General features: G+C 45.7%; 1 protein-coding gene across 6 annotated transcripts in view; it reads left to right on the top strand.

The window, feature by feature from the left end:
• MTUS2 (microtubule associated scaffold protein 2) overlaps nt 1–24,748 on the top strand; it is a 305,198-nt gene that overhangs the window by 273,259 nt on the left and 7,191 nt on the right. For 4 of the 6 annotated variants that reach the window (XM_049823283.1, XM_049823284.1, XM_049823285.1 and 1 more), the window contains 6 exons: nt 7,300–7,366; nt 12,970–13,184; nt 18,760–18,865; nt 20,692–20,765; nt 22,255–22,353; nt 23,783–23,902. In XM_049823283.1, coding sequence (XP_049679240.1) covers nt 7,300–7,366; nt 12,970–13,184; nt 18,760–18,865; nt 20,692–20,765; nt 22,255–22,353; nt 23,783–23,902 — 681 coding nt within the window. Of the gene's footprint in view, nt 1–1,000; nt 1,111–1,655; nt 1,710–7,299; nt 7,367–12,969; nt 13,185–18,759; nt 18,866–20,691; nt 20,766–22,254; nt 22,354–23,782; nt 23,903–24,748 lie in introns of those variants that run through there. The other 2 variants (XM_049823288.1, XM_049823289.1) reach the window with 2 other exon arrangements.

Genomic DNA, 24,748 nt, shown 5'->3' with positions numbered 1-24,748 from the left:
GGTTATGTGGTGTATATACATAAACACCCAGCCAAAAAAATACCCCGACCGTTGAGCCTGTAGGTACATTGCGGAGGTCTGTGCTTCTGCAATCCCAAGCAGTTGCCGAGGGCAGTGATTTTGCCCGGGGATTTAAATTAAGAGCGGACTTCAGGAAAAGTCCTTATTGAGAGATAAAAGCGATTCGGGAGGCCGGGGAGGGGGGGACGGACACCCCCCCCTGCAGACTTACTGTCAGCCGGGCTGGCAGGCTGGGGCTCCCCAACCTAAAAAAATCCCGGGTTTGGGGAAAGCAGTCGTGCTCGGAGCTGGTGACCCCCCCCAAACCTCCACGTCCCGCCCCGCTGGCAGACAGCGCCCGTCCCCGGGGCTGCGCAGCGCTGCGCTCCCCCGCGGGGGGGGGGGGATGCGCCGCGCAGGAACCGCGCAGAAGCCGCGCAGGAGCCGCGCAGGAGCCGTACCGCGGCGTCCGGGGACGCGGCAGCCGCGTTGCCCATCCCACGGCCCGGGGTGCTGTTCATCCCCATCCGAGGGGGTTGCGGAGGACGGGGATTTGGGGTGAGGCCGCGGCGTGACGGGGGGTTCAGCCCCGGATTTCAGCGCGTTTCAGGCTGCGAAGTTTCGAACCCCCTTTCCCCGCCGTCCTGACCCCGACGCTTTCCTACGACGGGAGCTGCTGGACGGGGCTTTGCTCTGAGCAAGCCTTTGCCAGCCGGACCCTTCGGACCTTCTGGGTTTTTTTGGGGGGAAGAGCAAGCCGGAGAGCACCGGTACGCAGGCGGGGGCGGGGGGGGGGACGACGGGACCGGGCAGCCCCCCGCGGGGGCGGGCGGGGGGGGAGCCGGTGACTGCTCCGCACCCGCTGATCTCCCCGGCTCCGGGCTCCCCCGGCCCGGTCCCGGCCCGCGGTGACCCGGGAGACAACGGGGAGGACCGCGGGGGGGGGGGGGGGGGGGGTGTTGCGACATCCCTCTGTGCCGGTAACATCGCCCCGGGGCTCAGCCCTGCGGCTCCGGGTGAAGTTGGTGGCAGGGAGGCTGGTGTCATCCTGCCCGGATGGGTAAATGCTGCTCCAAGTGGTTTTCCCGCACTCGGTACCAGGACGAGACGGTACTTTTTTGCCTTTTTTTTTTTTTTTAATCCTTTAGGGAATAAGGCAGGATGGGAGCCGGGATGGAGATTGAGCCTGTGCTGCGGCTTCTAGCGGTGGGAGCATCCCTGGGGGGGGACGGGGACGCGGAGAGGGGAGCGATGCTGGATTTATTTCGGGTGTGCTGAACTCTCGGTCGCCAAGGCCAGGTCTAACTGTCGCCTTGCCGTGCACTGCAGTGCCTTACATAATTTTATTCTGCAGTCTAAATGCGAGGGTTGGATCGGAGTGGAACAAGGAGGGACCACCGGCATCTTCTGTAGTAAGGGGCGGCTTGATTTCTTGCTATGCTTTTCATGCATTTTTTTTTAATAAGCATGCAGAGTACAAGTTATAAGGGAAACTTGCACAGAGTTTTAAAGTTTGAGGAGAGATTATTCCATCTGTAGCTGTCCTCAAGTTTTACCTCTCTGATGATCCTCCTTTCTGACAGAGGATTGATTCTCCAATCTAGGAGTGAAACAAGGCAAAACTACATGTTTCCTTATGTCAGGGTGAATCTAAATCAAGCAAATTCCCGGGCACCAAAATGGGTCGTATAAGAGACATCAGTGCAGAGGTAAGTACGTAGCTACAGGTAGCAGGAGAATAGCATGTGCGAGGGAAGTTGCGGGACATTTCTAACATAGCTTTTCGTGCTATTCTTCTGGAAATTTGCCTGGATTTTAAGTATGTACAGAAGAGGGAGAGAATGAACATATGCATTCAATTTGCTTAATAGAAAATATCTTGGCAGAAACACATGCTTGCGCAGTATATTTTGTTAAGAGTTTGGCTTTTTAAAATATTCATATACTCCGTCTAATGAAAAGCTGATAGTGTCTCCCATTTACCTAATAATATGTTCAAATACAGCTTGAGGTATGCTGCTAAACAGGTTAAGAAAAACTGTATGGCTTAATATAAAACTTGTTAAAGTCAAGTATCTGGGGAATATGTCGGGCTTGTAAACTTTAACCTAAAGGGTATTATGAGGGAAGATTACCTGATAAGCGGCATGATTGAAACAGCAATGTTAAAACACCTCTTTTTTCAAGGAAGACTGTAGATCATTTTGAACATCAGCTGCAGTGGGATTTAGTTATTGCTTCTACAAGTATTGTCTGAAATATTTATTGGTACAAGAGAATTCCCAATGTATATGCTTCTCTTTCCAATGATAATATAAGGCCTTGCCCCAGGGAACTCTGAATAAAGCACAACAGTGACTAAGCACCATTTGCAGGTCAGTCTGTTTTTTTGTTGTTTTTTTTAAAAAAAATATTTTGAAAGCATTGGATACAGAAAAGTTATTCTGAAGAAACAGTTTTCATAACAAGCGCTACAGAGCATCTGTGTACAGTGCGTATTTTTAGGAGGTATTGTAGACAACTGGGAAGTGTTTGTGGGGATACTGTACATATATTTGGACCTCAGAATATAAGCAAGCATGTAAGTTGGCAGGGAGGAGAGACATGTCGATTTGGGGAGGTAACTCCAGGCTCCTGTCTTGACTTCCTAGCTCCAGTTGACTTCCTATGATGTGGGTCTGGGCAATTTTCTGATGTTCCTTCCCCGATAGGACCCATTTGTGCAGTGGATCTACTATTACTTACCTGTTGTTAAAAAGTACCTGGAGGTTTACTTAATTAGCATTTCTAATGAATTAGTATCTGTCTGGTAGTTTGCTGTTCTCAGAGAAAAGAGACTCTAAGGCAAATCTCAACTCTGGCTCCCCATCCCACAGTGATTCCCGGTCCAAAGTAAAACCTTGCCCTGTCTCCCTGACAATATCTCCTCGAGGATGTCTGGCTGTCAGCTGAAGTTCCATGCAACTACAGCAGAGCATTTCATAGAACTGTAGAATCACAGAATGGTTTGGGTCGGAAGGGACCTTTAAAGGTCACCTAGTCCAACCCCCCTGCAGTGAGCAGGGACATCTTCAACTAGATGGTGTTGCTCAGAGCCCCGTCCAGCCTCTCCCCCCAAGCCTTCGTCACTAATTCCCTTCCCAATCTGTTTGGACAACACCAGCATCTTGCTCATCCTCAGGCCTGTATCATGGCATCTTTTACCAAGTTATTTTTCCAGGTCCTCGCACGCAGTTACATCTAAACCCTGAAGATTTTTTCTGAACTACACTGCTAAATTTTGGCACTGTTATTTAATTGGATGAATTCCTCCTTCCTTCCTACCTCCCTGCCTACCTGCCAGTTTTTCTGAAGCCTCTTGGATGTTGCACCGATAGGTCACGCGGTTTTTTGAGTTTTGAGTTGAATGGAGAATACGAGTGCCGTTTTCAGTGGCTGTTTCACTTGTTGAAATGCAGTCCGACATTGAGACTTTCACGGGAGACATATTGGGAGGTCTGTGTGTTATAAAGCTGATGATAGGAAAAAGAGTTGCTACTGTGTCTTCTATTCAACAGAGCAGTAGTTTAAGGTCAGAGCGAACGTATCATTCTACCTGTTCTACTCTATTTCTCCTTCTGCCTGAGGAGATGTGGCATATTCCAGACACAAGACTTAACCATTGTGTTGTAGAGTGCAGGTATGACAAAGAAGGTTTCCTTCATCTCCATCATGAGTATAATGTTATTTTATGAAAATTACTTCAGTATCAGAGTCATTTCTTGGGACGCAGCCAATGGAACACCTTTCTCATCAGTTTTCCAAGCAATAATGAAATCCATCCTTTGTTAAAAGTACCTGAAAAATGAACGCAACATTTTAATTTGTACAAAACCCACTGTTTTGCTTTCACATTTTGGCCAGAAAAACTTAATCACAAATCACATCGGAGCAATTTTTTTCTCCCTTGCCATTTAACTGCCACACTGAAATGCTAGATATTTGCACAATCTTCTTACGGTGTCTCTGACCTTTTCACCCACTGGAAAAGGCTGTGTCACTAGTATGGTCGCTGAGCCTTTTTAAACCTAAGTTGGATTTGGCCCTTGGTCACTAACCCTCAGTAACTCCAACCGGTGGCCTAGTAAAGGACACCGACAAAGCTCCTTTGGAATGTTGAGCCTGTTAGACACAAAACTCTTGGGGGAGCAGCAAAGGTTCCTGCTTACCCTGCCTTCTCTTGCAAATACTTTGTTGAGATAAATATTAAGGAAGATTGATTAATTCAATGGGATAGCCCATTAATTTGGTTTCTTACACATGTGTTTTGGCAGATTTTTCCTCGCGAGCTTGTGAATTTTCTAATTGCTTTCATATTTTGACGTTGGACCTATACAAATCTCAGCACCGGACCTGATAGCTTTACATTCTCATGTCAGATCCAGTTTTTCTCTACTGTAATGTTTGGTTCCCTAAGTGCTGGCCTTCCCAGTTCCCCGGCTGCACTGTCACTGAAGTGCTGGTGATCTGCAGAGCCACACCGATGATAACAAGGAGGAGCTTTTTCATTTTGTATTAATGGCGTGTTTACACTGGCCGCAGGAACATGTGCGGTCCAAACCTATCATGTTACGCTGACAAAGCAGGTTACAGTGCCCGGGATTTGTAAGTTCACTGCACATCCAGGAGACTGCGAGGCCGATACGATGATTAGCCAGAACTACACCTTGCCTCTCTTGCAGAAGAGGAAGATGAGGACTCGCGTGCTGTTGCTCTCTAAAAGAACCCTCTGAGAAGGAGAGACTACTTGAGACCTTGGTACCGAGGACAACCCTTGCACATCTGACCTCTCAGGAGACATAAATAAGAGGTCTGGAAGAGCAGTCAGAGAGCTCTAACCAAACCAAAATACAACGCGAGAAGTATTGACAGGGCAGGCAAATGACAGCGAAGGCGCTTGAGCTGTGCCAACAGTGGCTGCTTGAGATAGCCCCAGGGGCTGCTCTGGAAACCGCGGCCCCAGCGTGGTGGGAGGCAGCCAGGAGGTCCACTGTCCTGCTGGGGTGGTGTCCATGCTGGAGCTTAAGTTATGGGATATAGCATTTTTAGGCTGCCACCCTGGCAATTCTGCACTCTTTTGGAGAGGGTCTCACCGCCAAGCATCCTCAAGGGTAGGACAAACCTTATCTAAGATAAAACCTAGGGTAAAAAAAGGAGTCTGTAATATTTCTTATGGAGGATCAAAATTTTAACAACTTTTTTTTTTTTCCCCCTAGGATGTCATTTTTTTACTTGCTTTTCATTTTCTTCATGTAAGTAGAATAGTAACAATCCCACTGAATTCTGCTTATCTGTAGGTGCTGGCAATGATTTGTACAGAGCTCCCTTGCCTTAAATGGCTTTTGTTTCAAATAGTGGGAGCTGGTAATTTGAGTGGGTGCTTCCCATCTGCAAGCCCCGTATCCAGTATATCCCCGTGCACACGCCTTCAAGGGCAGCAGTCCTGGCAATCTGTCAAGAACCCTTCTTAAAATGACTCCAGTGACTTAAACAGACGGTATGGGCAGATGCAGTGGTATTCTCCAAAAGGGGAAACCTTATCTTTGTAAGACTGCTGGTTTGGGAATCTGCGTGAAGGGCTATGTTTTTTTAACATACCCAAGCTATATTGATCCGGACCTTTTTTGTTTTTTCATAGCTTTTATACTAATTAAAAACAAAAACAACGCCAAACCAACCCACTCCATTTTATTCTGAACCTAACGCAGTCGGTGAGGACTGGGGACTCTGCAGTCCTGGCACACAACCCCCGTGCATTACTCAGCAGTGTATGGAGCTGGCTGTTTGGAGGAGCCCAGCCTTGCGTGCCTGGCTTCTTCCCATAACTGAGTAAGAAAAATGCCCGCATCGCCTGGGTCTTCTCAGGCACCCAAGGCTCTCAAATCAGCTCAGTTAATCACTCTGTTTACAGCAAAACCTTCTGGGAAGTGTGTCTCTTGGTTCTGGTAGAAATCATCCCAAAAGGGCAGTGTGTAAAGGATTAATTTAAATTCCAGATTCCAATTTCCTGGTATTACCAAACATAAAGCTGTTGTGTCATTTCTCTTAACAGAGTTAAAAATTAGATGCAGGAAAAATAAACAGAAACATTAAGCTCTGAAATTTTTTTTTTTCCACTTTCATTTTGGTAAGACAGAACTCATTTGCTATCCTATCTGCTATGTATCTTGCTGCCGAACAACTCCTTTCTGTGCCCTAGGTTTTTATTAGCCTTGCTTGCTTATTACTGAAAGATTTACTTTAGGACTCCTTTAAATTCCATTTGCTACTACACTGCCTTTTCTCTTGAATACGATCTTTCTGTAGTGTCCTTTAAAGATTCTTGGCCTTTTCTAACCTGGGACATATTTATAGTAGTCTGATCTAGTTTTCCTAATCATCAGTGATCTTCCCAGCAGGATGTGTTCCTTTGTCTTCTTCCTAATGGGATTCAGGATACATTGCAATTTAAAGTGCCCTTATGCTCGAACCATTATGCTGGGATTTACTGTACTACACCGAACTTTGTCCGTTTGCACAGCACTCACAAGATATCTGCTGTCAAAGTCCTTGCATTTTAGTAATAACACCCTAGCAGTGTTAATGTAAATAGGTTTTAATTTTCCTTTGGCCAACTCATCTGCTTTAATTCCTTAACTATTCAGATTTCTTTTGAGACAGGTTGCGGAAAGGAGCTCTTGTTCTTTACGGACAATAAAATACCAGAAATAAATGTGGAAATAGGCATGAACATCAGACCATTAGTGGTCTCTGTATGGGTGTGCCTGCCATGCCTAGAATGGTGTAAGTACAGTAGTCGGCTCTGCAAATTTGACTGTGTGAGCATTTTACTATGTTTAGAGGTGGTTAAATGCAGGCATAAGGCATAAATAGATGAAAGTGTTCTAACAGAATTAATAAAACCATCTTGTACACGCAGTCCAGCCATAAATGGTACACATATTGAACACAAAGTGATATAAAAATGCAAATATCTTTTTAGACACGTAGGAGTATATGGAGTATTCTGTGTTGTCCTGTGCACATGAGTGTGTGTATATGTACTCACAGAGATACAAGGTATTTGTAGCTAGTGAGTCAGGGCTCCTAAGCTTGATTTAAAAACTGAATGAGTTCATTATAATCCCCCCACCACCAAAAAAAAAATAAAAAAATCTGAGGAATCAATCTAATCTGCTTTACTAAATGAACATGTGAAAGTGCTTATCTGGGACAAACCTGGGGACTCTACATATTTCTCTCTTTTTTTTCCTTAAACAGAATGAAAATGCCCTTGTGAAAATAAAGGAGTTAGGAGTCGAGCTTGCAAAGATCAGGAATGAAGTTGGTAAGTAGTACAAGCAAAGTAACAACAAAGTGATTTTCTCACTTTACGCACAAGCAGTTATTCCCTGTGACGGCTCCTAGGGAACCTGCACGCATCTGATGTCTTCTGAAGCCCAGTGGCGAGGGGGTTTGTGGCTTTGCAGGGACCCCTGATTTTACCTTTTTGTTGTGGCGATGGGTCCATCACCAGACACACTGGAGCTAGCTGTGCGTCCTCTTTACTAGACAAATTGTTCTTCATAAATCCGTAGCTTCCGTTCTTAAACTATGTTCCACTGCTGGCAAGAAGAAAGCATAGCGTGCCGAGAAGCAGGAACCTGGGACTGTTGTGGTGCACGGTGACTGGGAATGCATTCCTTACTTACGTACCTTTGCATGTTTTGCAGCTTGGCTACAAACGGAAGGACAATAAGCTCAGAACTTGCTTATTAATATCTCTAAGGTCTCTTCGTGGTTGAAAGACAGCAAAAGCAACACGTCCCATTCGGTCTGTGTATTCCCCGTGTATCTGCACGCACCACTTTTCCCATTTGGTTTCTGATCTAGGCGGGACGGACAGGGAGGGTGTAAAGACATTGCAACTCTTGAGAGAGAAGATGGGCTTTTGCACTGGCTTTAGCCAACAGGCTGAGTTCTTTTGGGCTTAAATCTCCCCAGAACGGGTGTGATGTTGGGTTCATCTACCCCAGGGCAAATGGAGAGGAGGAAGAGCTCCTGGAGGGAGGACCACTGGGGCAGGGGTCACCCTGAGTACCAAAAGCTGTTGGAACCGGTGATGACTGGAGCTGTGACCAGCGGGGACCTCTCAGCTTTCCCTGCACGTGGGAGCCCCGTTGCTGGGTCACACATTAAGCACGTGGCAGGAGGGTGACTTGGTTCGCAAAGAGGGGCTCAGGCCAAACCCCTGTGTGGTGGTGGGAACTGCAGATCCTCCCTGTGCTTCGTCTTCACCTTGTCAACCCACTGCAGAAAAGCTGAGCACGGCCCTTTTCCGATGCCCAACAGCTTGTGCTCCTCTGAAATCATCATTTCATAGAGAGCTTTACTCTCCCCATGACCAAAGGATACTACAGCAATAGGAAAACAGCATTTCCAGTTATTCCCTGATGCCTGCCTGCATCCATCCTCTGCATCTCCACAGCTCTCGCAGAGGACTTGTCACCACCGGTGCATTCTTTAGGTGACACGTCTGAAGATTTCCATTGAATATCCACTTCTCGTTCGAAAGCCCTACCTCTTTCTAGCGAGTTGGGTTTGCTCATTTTCATGAGTGCTTTTGAAAGTGGCAGCGACATGGGAAGGGAAGAGAGGTACAGTGCTGGAGATAAAGAGCTCTGCTTGCATTTACACCATGTTTGTACAGCTGAAGTGAATACAAATCAGTGCTGGTTTTGCTGGAGAACTTTGCCGGGGATGTAACCGACTGCCCATTTGGGGGTCACAGAGCAGCGTGTTCGGTCGCAGGAGATCGCTGCACTGCCTGCCCTTGCCATTGCTCTTGTGCATGCAGCAATAGATACCTCCTCTGAGCAAAACTGAATCCTGATGGAGTACATGGAGACAGTTTTGGAAAAAAAACCAAATACTCCAGAAAAGCTGTCTGAAGTCTTAGCTGAGCTGTACTGCCTCGGAAGGGAGATAAGCCGTAGATGTGTATGTGCTTTCTTTCTCAGCGAGGGGAAAGATGGTGTGAGATGGTCCTTTCCTCGGTGGTCCTGTGGTCCGTGTACTGGAGAGGAGCCATCCCAGGCCACCTCTTCCTGAGCAAGCCACCTCTCTGGGAGACACTGAGGTGCTGAGCAGAGGCTGTTTAGGAGTGACAGGGGTGGCTGGTGATCTGTCCTGCTTGTTGGAGGTAATCCTTTCTGTACAACACAACATGCCCAGATAGAAGGACTCCCAGTAGGGATGGGCAAAAAAGATGAACACGTGCAGGTATTGCTCTCCAGCAGGATGTGAAAAAATTCATCAGCAGTACAGATCCTGGTATGTATCCATACCTATAGAAGGTGATGTTTATGTTTTTCAGTGTAAATCAAAGACTGCTGGACAGTCTCTGTTCCTTTGGAAGAAAATGATAAAACTAAGATTTGTGAAACAACCAGTGTTTTAAATCTGTGGACAAGGTGAAATGGCAAATGCCACGTGCGTGAAAGCAGTTCTCGCCAGTGCAGTTCTTTGCTGTCTCTAAAGCAGTGCAGACTGGGGCTGTGGGTGCTCCTGGAGACGTGCAGCCCACCTGCCCTATAGGGGGGTTATTTTGGTCTCACTATCAGATGAATCTGTATGTTGTACAATATTGTACATATACCACCAAGCTTTATGCAAATAAAGAACGGAACAGTCATTTATTTGGCAACAGCACTCATAGGTGATTCTATGAAGAAATTTAGGGAAAATCTACAGAGCATGTTATTTTGACTACAACCAATTTGTAGTTCTGACTTGTCTCAGTCACTTTGATAAGTAGTCTCTCTTTAATTTAAAAATAACCAGTCTAGTTAAACAGTATGGGTGTTGGTCAGAAATTCCTGATTTCTCATGTGTAAATTCACCATGTCAGGCTCACTGATGCAAATGCCTGGATGAATCAGTAAAACAAGGCTGGACTAGCCAGGGTTGATACAGGCAGTGTGTCCAAGATTTAGTTGTTTAGGCAATAGCTCTAATTCAGAATTCTGATTGAGGTGCTGAATGCGCTTGGTTTTGAAAGCACACAGTCTTTGTGAACTTCAGCAGAAACTGCAGGATTCTGCTATACAAAGCAATGAAACTGCGAGGTATAAACCACTGTTCAGAAAAGTCAGAATATATTTTTAAGGACGTATCTTTTGGTAAATAAAATAAAATAAAATAAAATCACTGATGAAGCAATAGCAGTGATGAAGCATGCGTAAAACAGCCTAGGGAGACCTGCATCCTTCTGGAGCCAGGCAAAATATTTAGGTTCAGATAACACTGTCCACCTTTACCCCCAGCACTGCTGTGAATTATCACACCTCATCTGAAACCAGCATGCAGTGAAATAGGAAAGTGCTTCTCCCTTCCCAGCCCTGAGGAGGAATGTGGCTTCTACAAACGCTGAGGGACTTGTTATTTTATGCAATAAGATTTGCTCATGTATTTTGCTAGAAATGCCAAGGCTAGAAAAAACATGACAAGCAATCATTCTACACTCAAGACACCCGTCTTGACAAATTATAAATATAAGCACTTTTCAGCTGCAACAGTGAGACTCCTGGAGTAAAGAGGTTTTGAACACCAGCTGTTTCCCTTCAAACTAATGGAAATTAAATGTCAGAATTAGTGCTCCTTTGCTCCCCAGCTGGGTAAGGGAGCCACAGACCTTGTACTGGGCTGCACAGGTGTCACCTTCTGCTACTCCTGTCCCAGTAGAGCCAGGCCCAAATGTCCATCTCCTGTCTAAGAAGAGATTCAGTCTTTCCTCACCACTTCGGTCCTTAGCCTCATTTGTCTCAGTCTGAGAGACTGTGGTAGGGATCACTCCTTCTCGTTAGAGGTGTTTGATATTCAGTATAGGGCAAATTTCCTGGGCAATGGCCTCATTTTCTGCCTCCAGTAGCATTTTTGGGTGTGTGAGGAACGTGCCATGCAGACACTCTTCCCCTGCTTTCCTCTTCCCTCCATCTTGCACCTGCATCAGGGTTTGATTTGCAAGATGCGAATAGTTTTGTGTTTCGGTTACAGAAAGTGTTTCAGACAGATTTTCTTTTGCTTAGATCATGTCATTTCATTGCCCAGCCCTCCCTGTGTGCTGGGTAATCTCATTAGAGAGGCTGGAGAGGGACGGGGTTGATTATAGCTCCAATTTAAAGCTTGAGTAAGTTTGAATTCTACTGATCGCAGAGCTGCAAGCGTTGCCCCTTGTCCTCCAGCTCAGGGATTGCTTTGCATGCCGAAGAAAATAAAAAATCACAAAGCAAGAGAGAGGGTTTACAGCTATAATCCAAACTGCCAGGAGACAAGACATTTCAGCTAATGTCCATATAAATTGCACCGTTTCATTTTGGGTATGAGGCAGGCAGGTGGGAAAGCTTCCTATGTGCCGTTGCTGCGGTGCTAAGCTCACTGATTCAGGCTCACTTTCTCTCTTTCTGTAAGGAGTAGAGAGCTTGAAAGGGACACAGAGTCCCTCTTAATGCTCCAGAAAACCTCGGGATAAGAACAGGACCCCAGTAGTGATATCTGTCTGGACATACTGAGCAAGTCTGGATATTGGTGTCCAGTAAGTGTGGAAGCAGCGCTCTAAACAGGGTGAAAAATAGCTGCCTCCAGTTCACTGATTTACAACACCATACAGGTTTGTGCATGGCACGTGCATTTTGAAAGGCGAAGGAAGGATGAGTGGCTAATACAGATGGTATATTCAAGAGGTGATCGTTTTTCTAAACCACCTATTGGTCTAAATTAGAAAGAAGGTCTAGCAGTGCCATTAAAAACACATCTCTTCTTCCCTAGTGTTGTTCTGAATGTTATGGTCATGATGATTTTAATCACTTCTTACCTGTTAGATCTTTGTAAGTGAGCAGACTTGCTCTCTAAATGTAGTCTGGCTGACCTTGTCCAGCTTGCATCAGGTCTTCAATATCTGGATTGATTGCAACCTTTCTTTAGCAAAGCAAAGGGCCGAGGACACAGTGTTCGTGACACTGCTGTCCTGGGATGCAGGGAACAATATAGGTGGAAAGAGACTGAATATCCTTGACTTGATGGAACTGTTGGAGTTGCACCTCCTGAAACTAGTTGTAGTCATGGTTGTGAACTCAGAGACATGGTCACTGGGCTAGTTCACAGGACAAAAAGTTTCACGTTTTCTGATTGTCTTCAGTACCAGCCTTTCATTTGCTCTCTCTGATTCCATGAAGCACACAAGATAGTATTAGAATATAAAGATATTATAAGCAAGTATGCGTTAATAAGAGGTCCTTGATGGAGCTGGTGCGAAAGACAGGTTCATGGCATGAGCAGCTTCTAACAATTGGAAAATGGGATGTATGAGATACATCTCCTTTTCCTGGTCAAGTGGCCGATCGCCCCCCCTGCATAACGTGCACAGGATGCGCCTGGAAAGCCCAGGCAGCTTGTGCCTTCCTGGCACATCACTGGAAGCGGGGACTTAGCCAAGACTGTGGCTTGAGAGAGGGAGGTAAGAAAAATCTTGTATCCCAGTTGAAAGGCTTTGTGTCAAGTGGTTGTCTCACATGCTGTTTCTTATATCCAAGGCAAAGTAAAAGCCCCAAAGCCTCGATTTGTAGATCCAAGCCTGTGCTGGCCAGGAGGGGACATCCTGTCACCCTGCAGGTCCATGGAGTTCCCTGCTATTATCATTATTATACTTCATCAGACCCCAGTTTTGCATGGGCTTTTGCATCCTCTGCCAGTGCCTCTATTTAAACAAACGCATGTGTGTACGAGTGTGTGAGAGTGGGACAGAGAAGAGAGCGAGAGCTTGTTGATGTCCGAGATTCACGGGAGCCCCAGAGTCGGCGAGAACCACCGTGCTCGGTGCTGTACAAACAGATCCGATGCCACTGATTGCTCCTGAGGAGTTCAGAGCATGACTGTATGGTCTTGTCTCCACAGCCCTCAACACGGTGAGATGGAAGAAACTACAGAGCGAGAAGGAGGAGCTGGAGAGATGCTTCGAGGAGGAGGTGAAGCAGCTTTGCAGGCGGCAGCAGGAGGAGCTGCAGGTGCTGGAGCAGCGGCTGCAGGAGGAATACAACACCAAGAAGGAGAGCCTGCAGGAGCAGCACCGGCTGCAGCTGGAGCAAGTCCAGTTGCAGCATCGGGATCAGGTCAGTCTCTGCCTGTTCCCTTTGAAGAGTAGACCATGCCAGTACCGAGTGGGTTCAGGTAATGATATATATTGACCACTCCAACATGAAGACACTGGTAATGAACTGATGACTGGAAAAGTATATTCCTGACTGTCTTTACTGCTCTTTCTCCCTATTATTGCTATTGGTATTTCTACACAGTAGTACATTACATTGTCACGTCTTGTCTTCGCATGCTTCCGGATGTTTTACAACACAAATATTAAGACTAGCTCTGCTCCCCATGTATACTTGCTCCCCAACCCACCTATTGTAGTCAATTTATACAAACCCAAGGGTTGAACAAGAATCTGCTCAAACGCAGGTAAGGCCAGCAGAGCCCTGCTCGTTGTTATTTGCAATGCTAGTTAAAGGGCAGTACTGTGAAGCTATAGGGGCCATGCAACATGTAGCCTAAACATCAGGCAGGTGATACCATCTGGGTTCCTTGACTTCTGCTCCACTGTTCAGTCTAATCGGTTAGATTGTACGTCCCAAGTGTTTCTCCTTGCTTTGCTTTCTGTATGTAGGTAGGAATACTCTAACACGCAGCTACTTTAGTCTTATTTTTAACAGCTGGACTAAACAAGCACTGTAACTCGCCTATAGGCACTTCTCACCTGGTGGCAGAACATCCTGCTCCGGTTTATGGCAATTTACCTGGCCTTTTCTCATTGTGCATTCAGCAAGCAGTGGATACAGTTCTGATTGATTTTTCCAGCTGCAACTCTTACCCATTGCCCAGCACCACAGTTCGTGAGGGCTTTTCTCACATGAGTATCTGCTGCACCCTACAATCTGTGCCATCAGGCTTTGACATGCCGCGGTCCCCGCGGCTGCGGGTATGCCACTCAGATGATGCAGTGCAAGGGCCAGTTGTCCGCAAAACGTGAGCCCAGCCAATAGCCCCTGCCCTTTGTCAGCATCGCTCCCTCCATCCTGAGGATTTTGCCAATGCCCAGCACAGCTGGAGGTAGTGGAGGGTGAATTTTTCAGTCTCTGAGGCAATGTAAATTGGCAGCAACGGTGCAGTGCAGGTGTGGTCTGTGAGATGGATGGATGGGACCAAAGGTGGAGGAGAAGGTTTTATGTCTGCGTGCTCTGTATCTCAGGGTATCTCCAGTGTGCATTCCGGGGCTGCTGCCTGAAGCAGGAGCCTGTGGCCGAGGCTCCAGAGCTGCTGCTCCCCCCTGCTCATGCCCAGGGAGCGGGGCTGACGGCAGGGGCTGCAGCGGGGTGCAGCGCGCAGGCATGCCCCATGCAGTTCCCAAGGACGGTGACAGCACTAGCTGTGGGCTCAGGAGCAAACCAGCTCCATCAGCAGAGCCTGTGCCCGAGCTAATTTAGACCTTTTAAGAGGTAAAGGCTGGTCTGGCACAATGCAGCCATAGCTGAGACATCCAGGAGCCAGTCGAAGGGGCTAGCCGGTGCTGAGCTCAGGGGAGAAGAGAGCACCAACACGGCACAGCAGAGATGGCAGCCCACTGTCTTTAAGGTCAACTATTTTTAAAAAGACAAACGCTACCATTTGCTGCCTGTACTTGATGTACTGTAAAACACTCCTGGGATGGGAGTGCAAATACAAACCGAGGTGTTGTCCCAGTAAATTGTCCTTATCTCAACCCACGAGTTTCCATTTCTTTTTCTTCTTTTCTCCTTTCTGATTCTCCTCCCCATCCCACCGGAGCGGGATGGGGAGGAGTGAGCGAGCGGCTGCGTGGTGAAACCATGACACGCTTTATGTGACTGGGCTGTTTTGTCCTGGACAAATTACCTTTTTCTGTTAGTGCATTGATTTTCAAAGATGTATTGGAAGGTGCTGTCAAACAGGGCTTTGTGTTCAAAATCAGATTTTTCAAAATCTTTCTCTGTAAATGCTTATAAGCTGTGCTGAGCCATGTCTTCTGGTTCTCATTTCAGTTTATGCAAGGTGGTTTTCTTGCAATGCCCCTCAAATTTTCTGCTTTGCTTTCTGATATGAAGGAGGGGTGGTGTTCCCAAGAGCCTTGGTGATTTTTTTTAACTTCCCCTGCGTCAGTGTATCAGTTTGCCTAGTAGAAGATATTAGCTCTAGCTGCAAGCCTTACCTCTCCTGGATGACCAGGCATTAGCATTTGTGAAGGAATTTGTTCCGCAAATTAATTTTTTGCTAAGATAGTTTATGGCTTATCTCTGCTACTCTTTGAAGTGTTTCTGAAAGCTCCCAGGACCACAAGAATAGATGGTGGGTTTTTTCCCCTCAAGTTGATCAGTGCAAGAAAGGGTGATGTAGGTCACCACAGGACTTGACTAGAAGTATACTGGGTTTTTGTCAGATTCTCATCTGTTGTGATTCTATTCATCACCACACAGAAGCAATGGAAACACATCTTTCCCTCTGTGGGGCAAATAGTTCTCTCTCCTCCAGCCCTTTGGTTTGCTCCAGAGCTCTTTGTTCCCTGAATTACTGAAGATAACACAAACATTTCTCTCCGCTGCTTTGAAAGTGCTGCTGTGATCCTAGTATCTTGGAGTTTGAGCCCATCTTTTCAATCCGTGGTTCCATTAGCCTCTCATGATGAGTTTTAGCAGGTTTTCCCTTTGAATTCCTACTCTGTCGTACAGCCATCCTGTCTTGAGCACTCTTGGATTGGAGGAGGCTCACGGGCCAGGTTGGAAAGCCGCTCACCAGCAACATTTCTTGGCCAAGGAAAAGGACTAACTTTGTTAATCTAAGAACCAAGGTGTGTGAGGAATAAGGATCCATAACAGCTGCTGACCCAAAGGGTTTGTAATCCTCCGGTTCTTCCTCTCCCTGCTCAGAGGAAGAGGAGAAGCACCCGGCTCAGAGCATGTCAAAACGAGCAAGCCTGCTCGAGGGACCGGAGTCGTTCAGTTCTGATGCTGCTGAGCTGGTGCTGGTACCGCCAGCATTTGTGCAGAGGCACCTAGCCTGTAAGCTAAAGAGCTCTTACGCTGGACATGAGAAAATCCTTGTCCTTGAGCTGTTCATCTGCAGGGGGGGAGTTGAGCTTGTGTTCATGAAGGCAATAACAGTAGCAAAATCCTTTTAACCATGGATCTGCATGTATTTTTGTGTCCACACATTTAATTTGGAAGGTAGTCATCCCACTTTCATGGTTTCCAATCACAACTTAGTCTTCCACACTGTATTGCTGTAGTCACCATTTAGTTTAATATCAGACAGCTGTTGTTTCTTTGGATACACAGTTGTCAGGTTTTGGAGGTTCGGCTGCCTCGGAGGAGGTGAGGCAGCTCTTTCAGCATAGCAGAGCATGAGAGACAAACTCCTCACAGACCGGTCATGTGTGCCAATGCATCCCAATATTTCTCATATTTCCTTGCAGCTAAGGGCAAAATTGCAAAGCTTGCCAGTGTTTCTTGCTTACAGCTCAAGCTGTTTTGTCCACCAATTTACTGAACTCCTCCCACTAGAGCCTCCTCTTTATTTTACTGTATTAAGCCTTAAAAATCCCACCTAAGCTTTTTATAGCCAGAAATAACCATAACACGGGTTAAATGAGTTGATCAAGCCTATAAAGTAAGTTAGTGGCGAAGTTGGAATTAGCATCCAAGAGATCTGCTTCCCGGTGCCAAGTAGACTATCTGCTATGAAAAATTGCTATGAAATACTGTAGACAGGAGGTCACACTGGAAGATTAAAAACAGTCATTTGGGATGTGGATATGAAACACACAGAAGACAGAAAAATCCCTGCAGACCATTTGGAACATATTTAATTGGCTTTACAGATAAATAACCTGCCAAAAATGGTGGCAGTGAAAGGAGACCCCTTCACCTTCTGAAGATACTGGAGCTGAGCATAATCATTCCTATGGGGTGCTGCTCAGCTGAGAAGCAATTAGAGTATGCATAAAGACTTAAGCAAAGGCGAGGTAAGGAACACGGCAATGCTCATGAGGTTTCAGCGCACGGACATCATACACAAGGACGTAGTGCTCTGGGAAAAGTCAAGTGATAGTCCCTATCCCATCAGTAGCCCATCGAGTCACCTAGTCCCCCTTTCCCCACTCCTTCATGCAGTGTATCAGCAGGCTGAGTCCCCGCTGTTTTGTAAACGGTTCTTCACCACTGAGTTGTCTCCCACATTATTACGAAAATGAGTTTGGACAGTTTTAAATTCCATGTTAAATGCCTATCTTTCATTCTAAGAGCATGCTTTCTCCAATGCAGTTGGAAATTTTGCTTCTGTTGAGTAATCTATCATGTATGTTTGACAGTTAAATGCAGTGAAATAACATTTATCCCAGTCAAGACATGCTCAGCTGCAGTAACTTTCTACCATTATTTAACATAAGAGCGAGCAAAAAAACCATTTAAAGTCAGATCACTTTGCAACGAACAGCTGTTTCATTGTAAAAATAAAATAGTTTGATCCTTGATCTTCTGCATTGCCAGGTATCACAGATAATGTGTTAAATGTAGGGAATAAGATCACTGTGATTACAAAACCCAGAAAAGCAAATCAATGCATTGCATTCGGAAACTGCTCTGGACCACTGCCTTAACCTTGATCACCACTTCTCACTGTATTTTCTTTAATGATGCATGTTGAAACACCATCATTAACGATCTCGCTTTGCCTTTAGCCAAGTCTAGTAACAAACAATGTACTGAAGGAGTCCCAAACCCATCGGGTGCACAGGAACACGGGCTGCCCCCCGTCCTCTTCCAGCTACATCCCCGGCTCCCGTGATGGCTGTGTGCAGTCTAGTGTGCAGTGCCATTTGTTGGGCAGTCTGCAGCATCAGGACCTCTTTCTGGCCTCAATATGAGATGGGGAAAAAGTTTTGTGGCTTCACTGTTGTCTTGCTTACTTCCACACCAACCTGAAAACTCTTGTGTCTGCACTGAAAAACGTGCTGTCATGTCTTTCATCAGTTTATCGGATGTGGACTCAAAATACATGATTCAAAAGGACATAGGAATTTGGGTATTGATGAATTTGTAGGATACTCTTTTTCAAGTAAAAGTGTGATAGATTGCAATTCATTTTACATACCCACTGATAATAATTTCAATGTTTCACTAGAAATAAATATTTTACAACTATGAATAATTCATAGGCACTTTCCGTGGAAGTTAATTCAAGACCTTACAATAAAAATCACTGCAGCAAAGTGCCGTGAAGACAAAAACCAGGATGGCTCAGAACTGTGCATGTTTGTCTGACCATCAGAGGGAGTCGGATCATTCATATAATTTAGATTAATGGAATGTTGAGGTTTTTGAGCATTTCATAAATGGCTTCTTCGCTTAAGGGCTTTTTGGCCTTTTGCTTTCTCATGTACCTCTTTTAGCACCGTTAAGTTAAAAGAACAAAAATACTATCAGCAGTGACTACATGCTACCACTCAAGGCATCAACATGCCTGTTTTGTAATGAATAAAGCTGGCTCAGGTGCTGGAAGTGTCAGGTTCAGTAGATCCCTTTACTGTTTCCAGCTCACTGGAGCTCTCTAGCAGTGGCTTGTCAGCGTGCCACAGCATGTCTAATCCTGTATCCACGTCTCCATTCATTGTCATTGGAACAGGTGGAAGATATCACAGCTGTACACGAAGCTGCAATGTTACAATTGGAAAATAACCACTTAGTCGCCATTACAGTACTGCAGGATGAGAATGACTGCAAGATTCAAGGTAAGCCAAAGACAACCCAATGGCTACAGAGCTATTCTAGAGCAGGAATTAGCACGGGAGCGAGGTTGTGTAAGCCTGGATTTTCTTCCTCCAGAGCAGATGATACAGAAGATTGGTGTTGGCCTAGTGCTTTCGCATGGGGTGGACCACCAGGTTCATTGTAGGGGTGAGGGAGAACTGTGTGCAGTGTGTACAGCATCTCACTTGGACCTGAGACTATCTGAGGGGTCTTTGGGCCAATGATAAGGCTTTCTCCATGGGTTGCGGAACACAGAGTCCAAATTCCACCTCACTTCACACACAGACTTTTCTCAAGAGCCTAATCCTCGGGTGCTCAGGAGGCTAGAGCTCATTGAACATCTCTGAATTTAGGTGCTTAAATGCCTACGCTGCTTCTAAAAACAAGACTCATCATTTTCAGTGGCAAAAGTCTGGCCATGCTGAGCAGGCCAAAGCCACATGCTGGTACAAATCTGCACCTCAGCACCATTATCTTTATTTTGTGTTACAGTTTTTCCATGGGATTTGGTGCTGCAGACAGAGCTGTTTCCTCCCTACCAGTTCAGTACCTAAGTACATGTCTTTGTACATGCTTTAGCTGACATTTAACAGTTTTCTGTACAATCTCCCTCTTTTTTTTTTTTTTTTTTTTTTTTTTTTAAACAGAAGCATCAGGGTCTAATTTTTAAATAGCGGTAGCAGGTTTTCCCACAACTTTCCCCAAAGCCATATTGCTCAGCTCTGCACTGTCTCAATTAGAGACACGGTCCAGAGCATAACGTGAGTGAGAACAGTCTATTCCCCTCCCTCATAGGCAGAGATGGTATCTAGCATACCATTTTTAAATTAACATATACAGTTTCGAAAACAAAAACAAACCAAAGCTGTTCCTTGCTTGAGGATATTCTTATCTGTCCATTTTGGTTAGTATTTTCTGATGATAAAACTCAGCTGTGGTTTATAAAGGCGCTCCCTGCTCCTGGTGTGGGTCTGAAATGCCCTCCTGTGCATGGAAGAGGCATTGCAGCAGCTGCGGCTCTAGAGCATTAGTGTTACTTCTGCTGTTATTGTGGCTAATGAGCAATGGGTAGAGAGCAGAACCCCATGGGGTTGGGGTAAAGACACAAAAAATAGAGCGTTCATATACTAAAAAGGAGATGCTAATACTTGTACTGGCTGACAGTTTGATGCCGTTGGTTTAGAGATTAAACTTTATTCTACTTACTTTGGTTATTAAACTTTTGGTTATTATTAAGTCCAGGGTGAGTTGTTCTAGTAGTGAAACCTTAAATCATGTAATATAAATAGAGGACCTTTTTGTCTTCGGGCTCTGTCAATCTCACTAACGGAATAAACCTCACAGGTCATCTGCCACAGCTCCTGGAGAAGCACTGTCATTTGCATTTTTGCATCTGAGTTGCTCCCCCTCCCCATCTCTGCAATAAGATTGAAACCCAAGCTTTTAAATATATCTAATTTTAAAATCTTTGATTTTGGGATACTCACTCTGAACTGGTGAATGACCCATTGTCAGACCGACCCTTTTCAGATCAGAGTCCCCGGGAGCCAGGAATTCTGAGCAGTTCTGAAAAATCAGAATCTGGTCACGTAGAAACAGAAGTACCAGCAACCAGTGAAAGACCAGGAAATCCTGATCCTCAAAACAGTTCACCTAAGGTCACAAAGCATATTACTACTAATTTCCTACTCAATCGCCATGCCCTAAAACTGCATCCCGAATTGCGCTTGGCTCACGATGTCTGTGCTCTCGGACCCTGGTTTGCTGGACTCCACTTAGCAATGTCATGTCTGTGTATCTTCCCCAGAACTGACTACTGCTCACAAACTGGAAAAGGCACAATTAGAAGAGAATTTTGAAAAACTGCGGCTGTCACTCCAGGTTAGCAGTTTCATTATTTTCCCACCCCTGTAATGATGTTGCAGAGCAGCCGACGGGGCAGCCCCAGCCCCGTTGCCAGCTGCCAGCACACCAGGCTGTTGTTTCTTACCAGCTATAGTACCTCTAGTCCTCTGCCTCTCCAAACTGAGACCCAGCACCCTCAGGGATTTTTTTTTCCTCCCCCTTGGCTGGTTCAGCAAAATACAAACTATCTGAAAGAGAGGGCAAACCTAAAGGGAGGAAGAGGCAGCTGGATAAAGCAAAGAAATGTCTTTCTGACCCTGCTGGCTGCTGGTCCAGCACAAGGAGCAAACTGGAGCTCTTCCCTGCACGGTGGGGAGGGTTCTGGCACCTGCGGTGGCTGTGAGCATCACCTTGTCTACACAGTACTCCCCGGCAGGTACCCCCAGGGCTCAGAAACCCTGACCTCTCCCTGCCTGGCCCTGTGCTTGTGCTTTTAAATGCTTCCCCTCTGCCTTAATTTTGGGGAGCCAGTCCCATGGTGTAGACATATCTCCATTCCCACCGGAGGGCAACGCACATCACATCTGCCAGATCCCACTATTTAACACCAAGCTCAAGATCGTCATGGCTTTTTCAGTCCTTCTTATAATTCCATGCTGTTCTCACTCTCTAGATGAAGAAATCCCAAGGAGCGGAGGGCAGAAGCGTGCCCCTGTGATTCATGCTAAGTTCAGAGATCTTGTGTGAACAAGTAAAGATGCCACAGCAAATAGTGCAAGCTTTGTTTGATTCATAGGCAGAGATGACTTTCAGTTTTTAAAACCCCTAACACATACTGTTGCACGCAGCAACTGTCACAGCCTTCCTCGTGCGGCTGTGACAGTTCGAGGCATGTCGGCAGTTTTGCAATAAGCACTGATGTAGTGTTACAGCCAAGAAATTACATAAATGAAAGATAAGAAGACCAGTTTCACAGTAACTGTGGCTTTTACAGATGTTTTAGAGAGGTAACAAGAATGCCTCTCACTGTAACAGAAATATGATTGCTTAAAATAATATGTTGTTCCTCTGTATAGCTCTGAGATGAACTGACCATCATTTAAAAAGTCCACACCACTAACTCATTGTCACACCATGTTAGAAGCCTAGAAAAGTGAAGGAAGCAGGGATGGGGTATCTACTACCTCATTCAGACTCTAGGGACCGCACAAATGATCTCTTTCATGCCCATGATGTAAATGCCAGCTCTCTTAAGGAAGGACATGCTCGTTCTCATCCAGCCCAAGGCGATGGGGTGATTGAGCATCAAAGACATTTCATGAACTAGTGTCAGCCTGCAGGGATTTCAGGATTCCCTGAGGCACTGGGTTATCAAAAACTTCACTGGATGGTCATGTGGCCTTACGTAAAAAATATACCTTGCAGAGGTTCTAAGCCTTGTTCAGCTCCCCGCATTCTTTTACAGTGCAGAATGTAAGAGGGGTGATAAAAAGTTGGTGTGTTCGTTGGTGTGTCTCCCCTCCAGGACCAGATAGACACCCTCACCTTCCAGAACCAATCTCTTAAGGCCAAAGCAGACCGATTTGAAGAGGCTCTGAAGAAAAACACCGAGGAACAACTGAAGGTAGATGGCAACTGTAACTGTACGGTCATCAAGCTACGTGCTTCTAAGTGTGACTCACATCTTGCGATTCAGTGGATAGCAATGGGATCCTTAACCCAGGGACAGGGGGGCAGGTCCCAACCGAGACCCCAAATCTTGAGCTCTGATGGGGAGTCAGAAATCTTAGCCTACATCCATCACTTTCTGATTTTACTTCTTTTTCTTTATTCTTTCACCCAGCATTTATTTGTACCTCTGTTTCCAAATCATTTCATTAGATCCATCTAGTATGTCCTTACTGCTGTCTATTCTTCTTTCCCTTCTTCCCCTTTCTCTTTATTTTTTGTCTTTTCACATTTAGGGGTTTTTTTGTGCCTTCTGAAGCAACTTCTTTGATATCCTTTGTATTTCCGCATTTTTTTCTGGACTTGCAGGGGACAGCCCTGTCAGATGAAGTATTCGTTCAACTGTTGTCTATTGGGGCCATGCTGTTTATTTACAGTGTGTAAGTAAACACACACTGCAGTTGTTTATCTGAAATGAAATAACCCTGACAGGACTGTCCAAAAAGAGTTTTCTTTTAACTTGGGGTGTTTCAGTGTGTTCACAGCACAGTCGCATGGGCAGCTGTGTCAATGTTACAGAGGGGACAGAATGAAAATAGTGGAGTGAGCAAGGGGCTCAGTGAGTTTTTAGGTGAGAGAACTCTTTAGGAAAGGAGTGCAAATGTCTGAAATAGACCTGGCCATGGGAAACAGGTAGTATCAGTTCCTTTCCACCTCTACCGCAGTATTTAATTTACATGAAAGGACAAATTCTGCTGTGTCACAGTGATGTTAATGCCAAGTACCACCAGACAGTTCACTGGAGTGAGTTACACTGGGAAAAATCCAGAACAGCTTAAGTCAGCAACAGTATATCAGTATAATTCACAGCACAGCTTTTGCCCATGAGTTGAACCCTAGTATCCCCTACATCTGGAGTTCTCAAGCAGAAGAGGAACTTTCCCCACCAGATCTGATCTTTGCTAACAGGCACTGTGAGGCAGTGGTGCAGGCAAGGCAGAACACCGTAGTTTTCACCTCCAGCCCCCTTGTCCTCAGTTCCTCAGTTCCATGTTTGTACTTTTCCCAAGCCAAAATCCCTGCACAAGCATAAAACATCTCATGCAGTTCCCAAGCTATGAGTACGAATGAGGTTGCTGAACAACCTGGCATCCTATCCTTCTAGCCATGAGGCTGGTCAAAAGAAAGGTACCGTTGGCTATCCAGCCAAAAAAATGGTCTAGGAGAGAATATCAGGGTCCATATGATCTACGGAGGCCCAGGTCCAGGTGGTTTTCAATATCACTGAGACTCTTGAACCACTGGGTACATTGAGGAACCTTTATCTTAGGGCTGAAGATGCATTGAAGGCTGACAGATACCCATATCACTGCTGTATTTTGTAGATTGAACGAGCTCCATATCTGCACTTAGAAAAAGATCTGAAGAGCTTAAAACATGTTCTGGAAATGAAGAACCATCAGATTCACGAACAGGAGAAGATGATCATGAAGCTAGAAAAACAGGTGAGTTGTCATTTTTCTTCCAGAGGAGACACCACAGAGGTAATATAAAGTAAAAGTTGTGTTACAGCAGATGAACTTAAAAGGGGTGAGAAAACACATGAAGTTGGGGCGAGACACAAAGAGATTCATAAATGGCTATATACTGTGTTGTTGCACTGTCAGCCTACGTAGCTGCTTCTAGTATACCATGTCTCAGGTTTTCACTCAGAAATTGGGATCTTTTCCCATGCCTTCACCCACCCACGATACCCTTGATTTCTGCCACACATCCGTTCATCTGTATTGCTTTTTCATGCAATACCTGCTCAGCCTGTTACGTTAGACAGCGAGGCGAGTGGTGTAGGAAGAACAGACGAAAGGGAACTTTGTGGTAGTCCAGGGCTTAATTTCATGCACCAGCTTGCACCAGATGGCCCCACAGGAGTCAGGTAACCATTTAGGGCTGGAGAGGGCAAGTGGAGGAAGATTGAGCCATGTGTGTCTTGCTGCTGCTCATGCAGGGAGCTCCCAGCTGCGAGTATGAATTAGCAATATTCAGCAAGCAGTCCCTAGCAAGGCTTGTGCTAGGAAAGATTTCTCCAATGCTAACGTAATACTTTTCTGCAGCCTATGCTGTTTTCTCATCCTTTGCTTGTGGGGGTCCCTAACAAAGAACTCCCCAGTTCACCATCAATTACATTTTTTGTTGGAAAGGGGATTCATTTTATAAGGCATAACCTACAGTGACAGTAAACATATAGTGTGTTGACAGGATGAGGCACTACCTCAGCTGGGGAGCTGGGACAGCTGGTTCAGCACAGCATTCAGCAAGATTTGTTTCCATTTACGGGGAAATTTGAGAACTCT

This window comes from Accipiter gentilis, chromosome 19 (genome assembly GCF_929443795.1).
Source record: "Accipiter gentilis chromosome 19, bAccGen1.1, whole genome shotgun sequence".
Classification (NCBI taxonomy): domain Eukaryota; kingdom Metazoa; phylum Chordata; class Aves; order Accipitriformes; family Accipitridae; genus Astur; species Astur gentilis.
Note: the sequence above shows the minus strand (reverse complement) of the source record. Positions and strands in the feature narration are given on the sequence as shown.